The sequence below is a fragment of the Lepidothrix coronata genome, unplaced genomic scaffold, assembly GCF_001604755.1.
Source record: "Lepidothrix coronata isolate B3197 unplaced genomic scaffold, Lepidothrix_coronata-1.0 Scaffold43, whole genome shotgun sequence".
NCBI classification, from domain to species: Eukaryota; Metazoa; Chordata; class Aves; order Passeriformes; family Pipridae; genus Lepidothrix; species Lepidothrix coronata.
The window spans coordinates 2,224,094-2,238,737 of record NW_016690223.1 but is presented as its reverse complement, the minus strand read 5'-3'; the positions used below and the strand labels follow the sequence as shown (position 1 = coordinate 2,238,737).

The 14,644-nt window shown below is 37.9% G+C and overlaps 1 protein-coding gene across 8 annotated transcripts in view; it reads right to left on the bottom strand.

The window, feature by feature from the left end:
- Positions 1-261: 261 nt before the first annotated feature.
- Positions 262-14,644, bottom strand: part of FOXN3 (forkhead box N3) — a 207,898-nt gene continuing 193,515 nt past the window's right edge. For 5 of the 8 annotated variants that reach the window (XM_017813829.1, XM_017813826.1, XM_017813830.1 and 2 more), the window contains 2 exons: positions 10,343-10,366; positions 262-7,742 (listed from right to left, as the gene is read on the bottom strand). In XM_017813829.1, coding sequence (XP_017669318.1) covers positions 7,193-7,742; positions 10,343-10,366 — 574 coding nt within the window. In that variant the 3' untranslated portion in view covers positions 262-7,192. The remainder of the gene's footprint in view (positions 7,743-10,342; positions 10,367-14,644) is intronic. The other 3 variants (XM_017813831.1, XM_017813832.1, XM_017813834.1) reach the window with 1 other exon arrangement.

Sequence of the window (14,644 nt, the reverse complement as noted above, 5' to 3'; positions counted from 1 at the left end):
CATTTCTGGGCTGCAAAACTGATGAGAAATGAAGATCAGGCCCTAAGTTAACACCAATTTTGGTAAGTCTAGCCATTTGCATATGACAGCAAATTAACATGAGCTGATATCTACTGCAGTGAAGATACACGTAACATCCCATGAGCGGAAGAACTATTTAATAATGAAGGAATTAATTTGTAAAAAAAAAATTAAAAATCATTGTTGTTCTTTCTTAATATCTGACATATTTTGAAGCCAATATTCACACAAATACAATTGTTCAATTGATGCAACTCAGTAATTTTTATTGCAACTGGAAGACAATACATCACAGAAACTTTATGGTAGATTTTGGGAAAGTGTTATTTACAATAATAATTGATGAAATAGTTTGTCTTTGGCAATATGATTACACATCAAGAAAATGTAAAATGCAAGTATGCCTCTAAATCAACAATTTCATATTTCCTAAAGATCAGCTGATTGCACTTGCCTTCGGACTGCTCATTTAGGTAAACACAAATACAACTTAACATCACTGTTCATTCCCCATCACAGTTCATATTTTAATATTGTTGAAATTGGCAGTTTCAGATGCCAAGTACAGGAAAAAAAATTGGCTTATCACTGTACTAAATTAACTTATTGGCCAGTTAAGGTCCTGTGACCCTTAAGCATTGATACTAAATCTCTTGGTCTTTTGATTGCTTTATCACTTTTTCTGTAAAACAAAATATTTCAGAAATTACAGATCAGAGTATAAAAAAATGTACAAGTTCATAATGCTTTTCATACACACAGAAATCATTCCCCCCAACATTTTACATCATGGCAGTTTTAAGTAGTGAGTGTGAATGATGCAGGCATGGAACTGGTTATCAGATACAGGTATGACTTTCAATTGCTGTCCCACACATACTCAGAAAATGTACAATGCTTTAGTAACTTAAAAATGTACTCAAGTTCAACATCATCCGAACAAAAAAAGAGAGTCTTGGGATTTCAGGCCAGAGTAAACAAATGAAAAAGATTCCCATTTCTAGATGAACAGCCATTCCAGCATCCAGCATGTTATTTTGGCATTCGATAAAATCCCTTCTAGCACTGAGGGCCAGCACAAGTTGTCATTTATCCCTTAAAACCTCAGACGATGAGCTCCTGTAACTGCTGGCCTGATCCAAAGCTCAACAAAATCCACTGAAAATAAAAATGTGAAACAAAACCCCCTTCCACTGACTGTGAAAGGATGTTACATCAGGTCAATATTCCCCTCTTTGCAAAAGGAAATGTGATACAGTAGAAAAACCATTTCATAGCTTCAGATAAATATACCTTGTTTCAATGCTAAAACAAAACCCAAACTCCCCAAACCAGGAAAGGCTACTTATTAGAAGAACTTGAAAGTGACCTTTAAATCATTTCTGGCTTTAAATGTATACCAGCAAAATACAGCACCATAGACACATTAGGTTGACACTTTTTTTTTGGTCAGTGAAACTAGTACTTGTTTGCTGAACTGTGGAAGAATTATAAGGTCATGTACATGATCAAAGATAAAGCAACCCAGCTGACAAGTCTCTGCTTAATTCAAGAATAACCAGTACTAAAAAAAAAAAACAAATGCAAAAATAAAAAACCCTAATAAACCACCATCTATTAATACTTTCTAAATAAAAGGGGATTAACAGATGAATTCACAAATGTATGCAGATTTATACAGAACACTGAATGTTGTGTGTAAATCCTTATAAACTGCATCTCAAAACAGAAACACACAAAATGTATAGTTTGACTTACACATCCCATTTCAAAGGAAAAGAGACATCATTACAACTTGGTAACTGTGCTAATTGCAATACAAACCAAACAGAAATTCAGAGTTTGGCAGGTAACTAAGAAGAGGGTTATCACTTAGGTTATATAGCAAAGTGTTGATGTATATTACATAGAGTAGTATAAATAATAAAAAAGTATTATTTAAATTAGATCACAGTGCTGCATTATGTGCATAACAGTGTTTGATATATTACTGGAGGGCTGTGAAGAACACTACTAAAACTTAACTGGTCAGACGGTCAACACTGATATTCCGTTACAATCAGGAGGATGTATGGTTCAAATGCTCTTTTGGTGGCAAAGTCAAGAAAATGTTTCAAAATATTTCCTACAAAATATGCCAATGAGCTATTCAGGCAGGAGTGATGTGCCCAAAGGAGCTGGGTTTGCATTCTCCATCAAGTGAAGTAAATTGCATTGGAAATGAATTCTCTCAATTGTTTTATTCTGATCCTGGAACACAGGAGAGTAATGTTTTCAAGAATGCCTAGCATCAGATTCAAGGAAAAATGGTAATAGTAGTGAAATGGTAAAGGCTTCCAGGAGCACTTGGGTGTCTGTAGCTCCACAGACTGCAAAGGAGATCAGACACCTTCAAGTTCCAGAAAACATCAGACTGTGCACTCTCAGGCATATGGTGTGATTCCTGAGGTGTCCTGCACAGGGCCAGGAGTTGGCCTCAGTCCTGATGGGTCCCTTCCAAATCAGCATATTCTATGATTCCATAACTCTTTGATCTATCTACATCTTTAGATGGATTGGGAGCCAAAATCTCAGTGAAAATCAATCACTGCCACCAAGAAACCAGGACAAAGTGTTGTTTTGGTAATTTTATCCTTGGTGCTATTTGGTGTAGAATTTAGGATTTCATTCTCTGCTAAAGTATGTTGATGTAACTCTACTTCACTACAGTGAAGAATGCAGCCTCCAGCTCTTTTCTGTATCTTTTCCAAAGGTAGACAGTAATTCAGTTAAACACTGGAAGTCAATGCATTTCCTTCGGGATTCCCTTCTCCCATTAATGTAAGAGAAGAACAAGAATATGAACCTCAACTGAATTGCCACTGAGAAGAGAACACAGTCTCAGGACAGCTATCTAATCCTACACAGCATACCACCTCACTTCCATGTTCGGCTTTTCAGCTGTGAAACCCTGTGATCTTGGTAGAACTACTGCCAGTTTTGCCAGGAGAAGAACAGAAGCAGACTGCTTTCAGAAACAGCTACAGGGTGATACATTTAAGCTGTTCAAGACCTGTGCCTGAATTTTTAAATGCAAGCAGAATCTGCATCAAAATGCAGTAGGACATCCAACTGCTTGTAGAATGCAAGCACGACCAGCAGATTTCACCTCTGTGCAGGCGCCGGTGAAATCTGCTTATGGCATTAGCTCTGGCCTGCAAGAGCTTCTTGCTGCAAAAGGCATATTCCAAAGGAACCCGCCATGAAGTCCAGCAACCCTTACAATTCATGCCTATGTGAAACTCGCCACTGAATGCTTGCTGACCTCCTGGGATTCCCCCAGACCCCACCTGTCTTGGAGAAATGCTAATTTGGCAATACTGATAGGGTGAGAAGAATGGAAAGTTAGAGATTTGACAACTTCTCACTCCAAAATGGCTTAGTAAGGAAAGCAAACAAGCAAAACCACACTACCTCATTTCTGGCAAGTGAGAGAGTTTGTAATACAGTGCAATTACCACTCTGTTTTGACATCATTCAGTCAAGGTAGAGACAACTCTATTGAAAAGCTGACATTGTATTTCCTGGAAAACAAATCGATTTCAGTTCTTACAAGAAAAAGAGAACTTCTCTGATGGAGTAGAACCAGTTCTGAAAAAGTTGCCATTGTCAGCCAGGCACAAAAATGGTTTAAAAGGTGACTCCTAAATATTTTATACAATCCAAATTATGTATTTCTCATCAACAGTCGGAGTAAGCGTCAATAAGGACAAGTTGTTTTTAAACACCAGAAATAATCCGCTGATGGCATTAGCCCTCAGCCAAACTGCTGGTTCCTGAACATAAATTTGTAAACTCCTACCAAAGCACATGTCCTTAGCAGATCAGACTAGGAGAAACAAATTTGACATGAAAATAGATGCTTGCCAACATTTTAGGTTTACCAGCAAATATATAGAGGAGTTGTTGAAGTCTTAGATAAGTTTTATATATATATATATATATCTATATATATCTGTATAAAGAGAACTTGCCTAATTAGATATTTATGCAAAATGACTGTTTTCTAAGATGAGTAATACTAGTGGTAATTATATATTTAGCCACCAAGAGTCCACATTAATGAATGGTACTTGTTGTTCAACAGATACTGATCTCATTTGCACTGACACACTGCAATCAGAGAAGTTGCCCTGGAATTAGTGTTGTGGACAGAATCTGGCCACTGACACACAAACACGTTGCTTCCCCTGGAGGACAGAGATAGCTGAGCCATGGTTTAAGTGTATCTTCTGCTACTAGATTTAACTTTTCAGTGCTGCTTTTTGATAAATATTAAACTACTCCTGAGATGGTACAACTATGCATTAATGAGCAAAGGTGGTGGCAAAGTGATACTGTAGTATTTTCTATCCAAATTACTCTCCCCAAAGTCTGTAAAAGATGAAGACCAAGTTTTCTTGCACGGGGTTGTGTGGACTTTGGCTGTAGCAAGCATGGATCTGGAAAGAAGCTGATTATCCAGGTTCAAACAGACAAGGGAAAACTATGGCTCATTCATCTCTGTGCTACCTGGCCAAGGGACTGGCTCTTTCTATTTCCCCCATTATTATCTTGAGGGCTGCAGGCAGTCAAGAAAACTTAGTATCTATGTACTCCTGACTTAACTAATGCAGGAAATTAACCCTGCATGCATCAGCCCCAGCAAACTGAGAGGAATATAGGCTGTTTTTTGCACTATCTGTGGCTCTCTCCTTCTTTATTTCCATAGCCGGCAGTTGTGCTGAGCTACGCAGCTGTCAGGCAGCTTCTGGATCCCAGGACACGCTGGCTGAGATGGGAATAGAGGCACCCTTTTGCTGTGCTGCTGCCAGCGTGGCCCTGTTCTTTACTGACAAAATGCTTGTGGAGCACAGGACCAGGTCCAGACCAGCCCTTCGGTCCTTCCACTTCCTAACTGAACACATCACAGGCATCTTCAAATGCAACTTTTAGCTCACTGCACGGAGTGGGAAGTCAAAGCCTTCTCTAACTCACTCTTCATAAACTAGATCCATCTTGGTGAAACTGCTGCCTGAAACAGTTGTTAGGGATAAATCTAAACCTATACTCTTTAAGAACCGACCATTCTGTTCTACTAAGTGGTTGGTTCTTGGGATTTTCTTTTGCCTCTAGGATATTCTAAGTGTTGAATTTTTCATGCCAAATGCAAGAATCCAGGTGAGAGAGACTGTTTTATTTATTTCACAGTTTCTCTCTGCTGTAGTGATCTCCAGTCTCACAGTCATCATTACCAGGAGAGTAGCACTGTACCTGAATCACACTCTCTGTAACACTGGTTTTTCTCCGGACACCTCCGTAAGGCTCTTAATTAACTTCATTTTTTCATGGCAAATTAGCAAAGCTATTTTCTTGTCTACTTATTCCTGAATCAAATCAGAGAGTCTTCCTCAATTAACCTCCCATTATTCTCTTGATTCTGTCATACACACTCACTACTAAATTTGCCCTCAGATTATTGCGTCATGTTACACATGTACAGACGAAGAAAGGACACATTTTTACTTTTTTTTTTCTTTTTTTAAACAGAAGTAGGGAGAGGGGGGCTGAATGTGCAGACAAGGCAGTATAATTCAACCATCCAAGCCCTACCAGAGCATGAAGATTTTATTTTTTAATATTGCAGAGTAAGTTCCCCAACAGTCAGTGTTTGTCCCTGAAGAAGGTTAAACCTTAAACACCTGCTTCAAAAAAACCCCAACAACAACAAAAAAGAATCAAAACAAAAACAAAACAAAACAAAACAAAAATAAAACCCCAAAAAACCAAACTCTAAGCCTAAGGGCTTAAAAATTAGAGGCATAGCCTTTTTCTCTATTTTCTATATTTATATGAAAATAATTCATGCTTCATGCTAAATACATTATTTACCTTACAAGAACTTTGTCATCTTTGAATAAAAAAAATTGTTTGCTTTTTGTTTTCCCCCCCTCCCTAAGGAATCCATGCAATGTGGATCAAATTTTTTCTGCTGGCTACGCTGGTTCAATCTGGAAATTTGTTGTCATTTTTGCACAGATGAATCCTGACTGATGGCCACTGCACACTCATTTCTGAGGGCAGTGTAGGAGCTCTTTTGTTAAACTTCTGAATTTTACTGTTCACCAATATGCTTTCCTTTTATTTTTAAATACAGAATACTACTAATGGCAGGTTTGGTACCTTTGTTTCCCCAGTTAGATCAAGGATGTGATCCACAGAAAAAGATTCTGATGTACATTGTATCTACTGTAATTTCTTAGACTTGATTGCTTTTCACTCAGGCAGTTTAGAAGACATAGCTTGTTTTTCCCTATTACTATGATTTTTTGCACGCAGTGCCAATCTTCAGGCTTATGGCTTTTTGAACATTCTTTCAATTTAATATAGAAGACAGAATTCAATGGTTAAGGATGCTACTAACAGTGACCCCCCTCCCATTTCTTGTTATTTCACTGAAATCCATTGCATACATAGTTCAAATTTCCTCAAACTTATAGTTATCAGTCTTCACATTATGAGCCACATGGGATACACGAAGCACTGAAAGTGCATTACAGCTTGCACAGTTGCCACCAGTGGCTGTCCAAAGACTTGTATGGCACAATGTATCCAAGTGCCACTAGATGGTTCTTGGTGGAGAAGTACATGCCTCCTCTTTCCCACAAATCTCTTTATTCACATTCACTTCTAACCCAATTGTAAGGCCATTAAAAAAATTCTTAAGGGCCAGGCCTGAATGAATACTAAATTATGCACAGCTCTTCTACTATAAGAGGGATTTCCAAGTACCCAATTTTACTCCCATCACATTAATGTTGATGTCACTGCGTATTCAACCACGCATTTTTGACAAGCTGGAGAAAGCAATGGCGATTTTGGCTTTTTTTTTGTTAACTTTTTGTCTTCAGGTAATGAAAAGCTTTTCGTAAATTAGCTGAGTGTCAGTATGAGTTCTATGGCTTCAATCTCCTTTAAAAATAAAAATTCTTAAGGGTTCAAAAAATAAAAAGAAAAAAAGAAAGAAACAAAACAAAAACAAATAGAAGAAAAACAAAAAAGGAAAAAATTGCTGATATTGCCACAAATCATTAGAATTCACCTGACGTGCTGAAACAAAACTTTGTAAGTTCAAACAAATCATTGATTTGTTCTAATTTTTTGTGGTTTCCTTTTGCTCTTTCTGCCCCTTTGCCGTCCGATTCGTGATGTTGTTCAAACAGGATCGAATTCCTGCTAAATGCAGGAGTGATCCTGCTGCTTCTTTCATCTCCTCATCGTCACTCTCAGGGGGCTTTTCTGTACGTCTCTTTTTAAGAGGCAGTGTGTCACTTGGTACTTTTTTCGCCTTCATTAAATGTTGCCTTTTCTTGTGCTGGGATGCATACCCACTGTCAGCTAAAGAATCCTTGGTCTCCTTCCGACTTTGCTTTTTGTCCTCCTCTTCTGTTTCACTATGGCTCTCGTGGCTCTGGAAGCTAACTTCACTTCCTTCACTGCTGTCTTGGCTACCTTTAGTTGCAAATTCATACTGGTCATCAGCAGAGGAAGAGGAAACGGAGTCACTAGCAGGTGATGTGCTCCTGTGGTTGGAAGATTTGGCACTGCTGTAGTTGTGATCCTCCTTTGGGTCACCGCTAACAACTGGAGAGCCGCAGGACTGTTCGCTTTCTGTCCGCATCCGGCAGTTTGTTATTCCGTTCCTGTAAAAACAAATCGAAGCAGTCTTAGAAGCCACAAAGATGTGATCCTGCTTCAAAGCAGAGGATGATAAAGCCAACTGAGGGTACTGATAGGTAAATTGAAATTATCATCTCCAATTATGAGTTTTAAAGTAATGTCCATGCAAGGTGGTTTCAAAGCCTAATTGCTCGTGGATTGGATTTGACATATAAAACAAGCCAAAAGAAGGAAAACAGCACAAGAGGCAGGAGCAAGTAAGGGATGGTTACAAATAAATGATATCTAAACAGTCCTGATTTACATTTTGACTAATAGCTTACACTTCAGAAATTAAAAAGAAAAACCCCCAACATAATTTTATCTCTTGGATAAATAAACTCTGGTGAGTTGCATAAATATGCCCTCCTCTTTTTCATATAAAATGTGGGGAAGAGACACTAGCTTTCTGCAGTAATTCTTTGCCACCTCTGAAAGACACTTTCCAGCTCCAGCACTCCAAGTGCAGGAGATGTTTCACCTGGAAATAGCACAGCTTCCATTTAGGACTCTTTCCAACAAAAGGAGCAACTAAGTATAAAACCCAGGTCCAGTCACATTTCTGATTCTGATCAGTTAATGAATAATCTTAAAAGCAATACAATTTTAAGCCACTAGCTGCCAAGAAAATATTACAATGTGCTCAAAAACAAGCAGTAGAAAAAAAAATAAATCTGGATTTGCTCTTGAAGTTGTCATGTCCTCCTTTGGTTTTATGGTACCCTGTGCTGTGGGAACTACTGCAACATGATACATTTAAAAACTAACAGTGTTCCTTTCTGGGCTGAAAAGTATTAGAGCATCAATGTGGCAACACTGATGTTACAGTACGGAATACAATGCCTGCAAGACTATTAAAGAAGGGACTGACCCTTAATTCTTAATCCTTAATTCCTGTGGAAAAAAGGAGAGTGGGATGCTCATCACTGAGTAAAGCCATCACCATTGCTAGCTGCCAGTTCACCAGCCTTGAATCTCTCTATCAGTTAAAAAAAAACAACAAAAAAGCAAGGCTGTTTAAACTATCACTTGATAAACTGATTTAAAATCTCATCTTGCCATCTTTGTGCTACCACTAGAGTGCTTTTGCACGCTCACGGCAGCGTTGGATTAATACCTTTTCTTAAATGCATACACTGAACGTAGATATTGAAAAGGAATGGCACAGGGGCAAGTCCAGAGTATTACTGCTCTTCTTAAAAAAATGGTTTCAAGGAATGGACCTCACGTATGTTTTTTTTAATAGAATAAGCAGCAGAGTATTATCCATTTTTGAAAGGTAAGGTTGAAAGGTGGGAAATATATGAGTGATATCTAATTCCACAGCTCCTATTCATCTTGTCTGTGGACCTCACTGAGATAAGAAACCTGCTTGCTTTTAAGAACCAGTGACAGGACAATGCTAGAAGGTAGCAAATTCATCGGTCATTCCAAATGTTCTTATTTACATTATTTTTCAAAGAAATGTTTAGAATAGAAGGCCCAGTTATTAGCAAAGAAAGCCTTTTGTCAACCTCTTTTGCTCAACAAAATTACCTTGCCCTAGATTTCTTAGTAGATGCATGATCCATAAATTCTACATAGAATCCAAAGGGACTTCAATTATTAATAACTAAATGCAATGTCATTCATGATTGTGTAGCAAGCCAGCTGCATTTACTCTGTGATGGCTTGCCACTGCAGGGGATGTCATTAGAGGTTGCCAAATGCTTAAAAGAAGAAATCATCCATACTAAACTAGTTTTAAGGTGAATTTATAACCAACTCCTTAAGATCAGCCATTACAAGGAAGCATGTGATGCATTTTAAGTGACAGATTCTTCATTTTTAGGGTAAATTTACATTTAAAGATGTTAAAAATTATCATAAATTAGCATAAAATTAAAGTTACTTGATTTTACTAGGCAGCTAGAAGTCAGAGCAATGTAGCTCACTAAAAGTCACATGCTACTAATTTTCCATTAAAAAATAATCTATTTGTGCTCCAAGGAAACAAATACAGGACAGAATGGGTGGGAACTCATATGGGATTCCTACTGACTGTTAGCGAACAAGGCTTCTAATGGATGGGATTTAAACCAAGATGCCCATTTTTATGTTATTAAATCTACTTGTTAGTTTGTACTGAAAGACTGGTAATAAAAGGAAAGCTACAGTTCCATGGAGCAGCGCAACCATGTGCCAATAAGACATCCCTGATTTGCCCGAGTCCTGAGTCTATAGTGTTGCTTTTACATAAAGGGGCTATAATTTGGATTCAGAAACTCTGCCCATGGGACTTACTCTGGATCCCAGTTCTTTCAAATCAGCATAAAAACAGAATGAAATGCCTGGGGAGTACAGAGGCAATGCCCCAGGGGAAGGTGTACTACTATGGGGTTAGCATCCCACAGGGAGTGACTGCAAACAGGGATGCTGATAAAGAAAAACAGAAGTTCACAGAAAGGTGCAAAAAAGGAATCACTTTAAAAAAAAGAGGAGGAAAGGAAATACCAATACACTTCAGAAGAAAGGCTTCTATAGTGGAACTGGTCAGGAAATGGGCAGCATTTGCATCTCAGAAAAATCTTTAGGTTTCACTTACATTTTGAAAGATTTCCAACCAGTTCTGCTTGAGGAAATAAAAAAGGAAGAGAAAGTTGTCAAGGAGAGAATTAGCAAGGAATATTTGCAGAAATAAAAAAGTTACACAGGTAGAGTGTTTTAGGATATTCACATCAAAAGTCATGTACCCTGAAAGGAAATTAATCTAATCTGTATCTTGATATGCAACAGCTCAAACACAAGATGAATTACTTGTAACTGATATTAGTAGATTAGTAAGAGCTGAATAAACTAATATCTAAACCATTCAAATTCCATATGTGCTTCTGAAACATTCTAAAGCTTTACATTGCTTTTATACAATCACATGTTCACTAGGAAATGAATCTGTGGTCTACTTAGTTCAGTCTGGATCAGTGGACAGAACTCCCCTGGGTTTCAGGAGACAGATTTTGGCTAGCTAAATCTATTTTTGCTCACAGTTCTAGTTGTACCTCTAAGTTTGTTACTTAAACAGTAAAAGATTTTTAAAACATGTGCCTGCTCTGATGTTTGGATTATTTTTAAATTACAGAAGGGAAGAAAAGGTATTTAAGAATCCTGTGCTTACTGTAATGAGAGGAAATTTATTTTGAGTAATACCTTATTTTTCCCCCATTTTTGTTCAGAATTTTATGTCAAAATTTCCAGAAACTGACATATTTTCAAGTTTTAAAGCAGTGGCTTGCCCTTTCAGAAACCTCCATGGGACAATCTCTAGATCTTTTCATCCTGCTGACGTGGACATTTTATTTGCTTGAGATCTGAACCCAAAGCACTGTGCACAGATTCTTTTTAGAATATTTCCATTCAAGTGTAGCACAGTGACACAATCCTCAAGCAGTGCAGAGGTAAATCTGGACTTTTGAAAGTCCAACTTCACTCCCATTGTTGATGGATAAGAATTCTGCTACTAATATAATCAGAAGTCAGATGGGACTCACAGCAGCTGGATCTTAAACAGTAAGGAAATAATGTCTCTCACACAGTGTTAGTGCCTCTGCCTTTCAAAGAGGTCTTCCTCAGGATGACACAAAGGTAAGCCTCTGTCATTTTATCAAGGACAGATATATCTTACTTAAATTTCTCTGCTAGCTTTAAAAAAACAAAAAAGGCAACCACATTCTGTCTGCAAAATGGCAAAAAGTTTTGCTGAAAAATACTTACTGTATTCCACCCTTGAGACAGGTGTATTCCTTTGACGAACACAGAAAACCTATGTGGATTTTAAATATCACCTTATTCTACCTCTGATCCTTCTGGATGACAGCTACTGTGTACCCATAGATGACAGTTTTGGTATGTAACTGGAAATACCCAGTTAGAAGATACAAAGAAAGCAGTACAGTCAGAACTTGTGGCTACAGGTAGTTGAACTGCTTCTTAAAACCACTACACACCAGCAGACAGGAGAATGAGCAAGCATATGGAAAAGTAAGTGCTGCTCACTTGCTCTATGATGAGATTCTGTCAGGGGTTATTGAGTTGAAAGTCAACAAGTTGCTCACACTGGTGACAGCAGCTCTTACAAAGGTACTTCAGAGCATAATTGTATACAAAGGACCACAGTAAATGTGAGTCATGAACTGCCAGCAGTATCAACAGCAGATCTGAGGTTAAGCCTCTGCATTTTGCAAAGAAAGAATTTAATGAAGTCAGTCATTGTTATTGTCCTTCAGTTACTAAAGGATTCCTTTGGCTCCCAAGGATAACTCATCCTGCCTCTTACAGGTGGAAAGGGGAATGCAATGCAACAAGGATGACCTGGGGTTTGTTAAGCTGATCATGACAGTAATAAGCAAGAGCATTAAGAAGATGCAATTAAGAATTTATAAAAGAAAGTACCTACCAGTTTCTTTACCTAAGTAAAAATAATCATTCACAGATAATATAAGTGAATGATAATAACTATACTTATGTTTTGGCATCTATTCTGCACATGTTACTTAGGTTTGGTGTACTTAATCACTGCTTGAATGCGAGGAAAAAATAAGCAAAAATGAAGCCAGCATGAAAAATAAAATCACAATAATTAAAATTACACCCGAGGAATAATCTAGTAATTGCCCTATAAATTTAAAGTGAAAATAATCCTAAATAACAATCTTTCATCTTCAAATAAAGTTAGGCACAAAATTCTTGACATGCCCCAATGACCAGGAGCTGCATAAAGAACTGTAGCATTAATAGCAGAACAGGTATTTTAAAATCTACTCATGATTTACTCATAGGTAAGGTTTGTTACTGTTGCATTTTTGGGCGTTTTGTTGATTTCTTTTTTTTTTTTTAATTTTTTTTCTTCCCCTCCCTCAAAATCAAGGAAGAGCAGTAGCTCTGCCAGTGTAGATGCACTTGCTTTCCCTAGGAAGAGGGAACGTTTTATCTTGGAAACCTCAACAGAGTTTTTTTTTTTGTGTGTGTGTGTGTGTGGGTTTTTTTGTTGTTTACTGAGGGAAATTCTCTAGGAAGCTTGTTTGCAATTTACAGATCATTGTGAAATTCCTCGACAATGTTGGTGTTTAACCCCAGCCAGCAACTAGTACAATGCAGCTGCTTGCTCCTCCCAGGTTCATGTGGCACAGGGAGGAGAATTTGAGATAAGAATACTTTAATAATTGAAATAAAGTAAATAATAACAACAGTAACAATGATGTTGTTACAACGATGACAATGAAAAGGGAGGAACAAAGAGAGGAATAAAACACAAGAAAGACAAGGGATGTACAACACAATTGCTCACCACTCACCGCATCCCCCAGGAGCAACCAGCCCCTCCCAGCTAACTCTCCTGGTTTATACACTGAGCATGATGCTCTATTGTATGGAATACCCCTTTGGCCAGTTTGGGTCAAGTTGTCCTGGCTATGCTCCCTCTCAGCTTCTTGTCCACCTGCTCACTGGCAGAGCATGGGAAACCGAAAAGTCCCTGACTTGAGGTAAGCTCTATTCAGCAATAAAACCATTATTCTTGCACTAAATCCAACACACAGCTCTGTACCAGCTAGTAGGAAGAAAATGAACTTTATCCCATCCAAAACCAGGGAGAGAAGCTACAAATGTTTGGTGAGAAAGAAGAATTGCAAAAAAAGAGGGAAAACCCCCATGTAATAGCCCATTAATTTTTATTTTTAACCTGCAATAATTTAAAACCCAAGGTATTTCTAACAAACACTACCAAAAGTAATCTAACCTATTACCTAGGCATATGTAGCATATAAAGAATTCTTTTTAATAAAAATTACCACAGATATTTTGTAAAACATCTTTTGCAGAATAACCTGAACCAAATTACAAGGCCTGTCCTAAACAGCTGGTGAGATTCTCTGTGGGGTGAATTTCTCTCAACCTCCCCTCAGAGTGGATCTGTCCACATCAGGCAGATGTGGCTTAGGCTCAGCAGTTCTACTGCACTGCAGCAGGACTTTGACATAGTCACAAATCACTCTCACACTATGGATAACCAGAGAAAATCACAAACATCATGGTGGAGGCTGTCTGCTGAATGTACTGAAATTGTAGTTCCAACAGTTCTAATGTTGGATCACTTTCCAAACGTGTGCTCTTCCCAAGGGCTGATGTAACAGGTGATATCTGACTCAATGGAAGGTGATTATTTATGATAGAACTTCTTGCACCTTGCCAAGACATGTGATGGCAGATGAACTTGCCACTTTGACAGACTGTGCCTACTAAAGTGAACACAGAAGTTCTGCTAGGAAAACAGTTAAAAAATATTTTCCAATGGATGATGATAGGAAGAGGAAGAGCTCACCTTCAAAGCACAACTAACTTCTTGCTGCATGTAAAGAAATACTGGCTTTGCCTGCTTTCATTGAATACCTTTGTAAGTTAATATTTTCTTTTCTACATATTCAGATTATCACTGCATTTGCTTTTAGATTCTCTCAGGGAACTGTATGGGGATATGGTCTGCCAAAAATATATATGATGGATCTCATGTTAGAGACATGTTACACGCTGTGCAGCTTTGAAGCGTTATTTTTCCCTGCTGTCTTTGGGTGGGTCTTAGACTTGTCAGCCACAACATGGAAAATATGGATGGTAAACAAGCTAAAAGCGGTGTGAATAAAGTAAATAAAAAGCTACTGTCAAAACACATCCAATTATGCTCTGCTGTGGAGATTTAACACCAGAGGATGATTGTCAAAGTAAAAATAGTATGGGATGCCTTTTCCATTTGTAGATTAGTTTGGAATGAAAGGCCTATTTGTGCAATTTAAGGCAAATGCACTACAAAATAATGAAGCTCTCTTCAATTGCTATTCTTTATTCATGAAAAGTC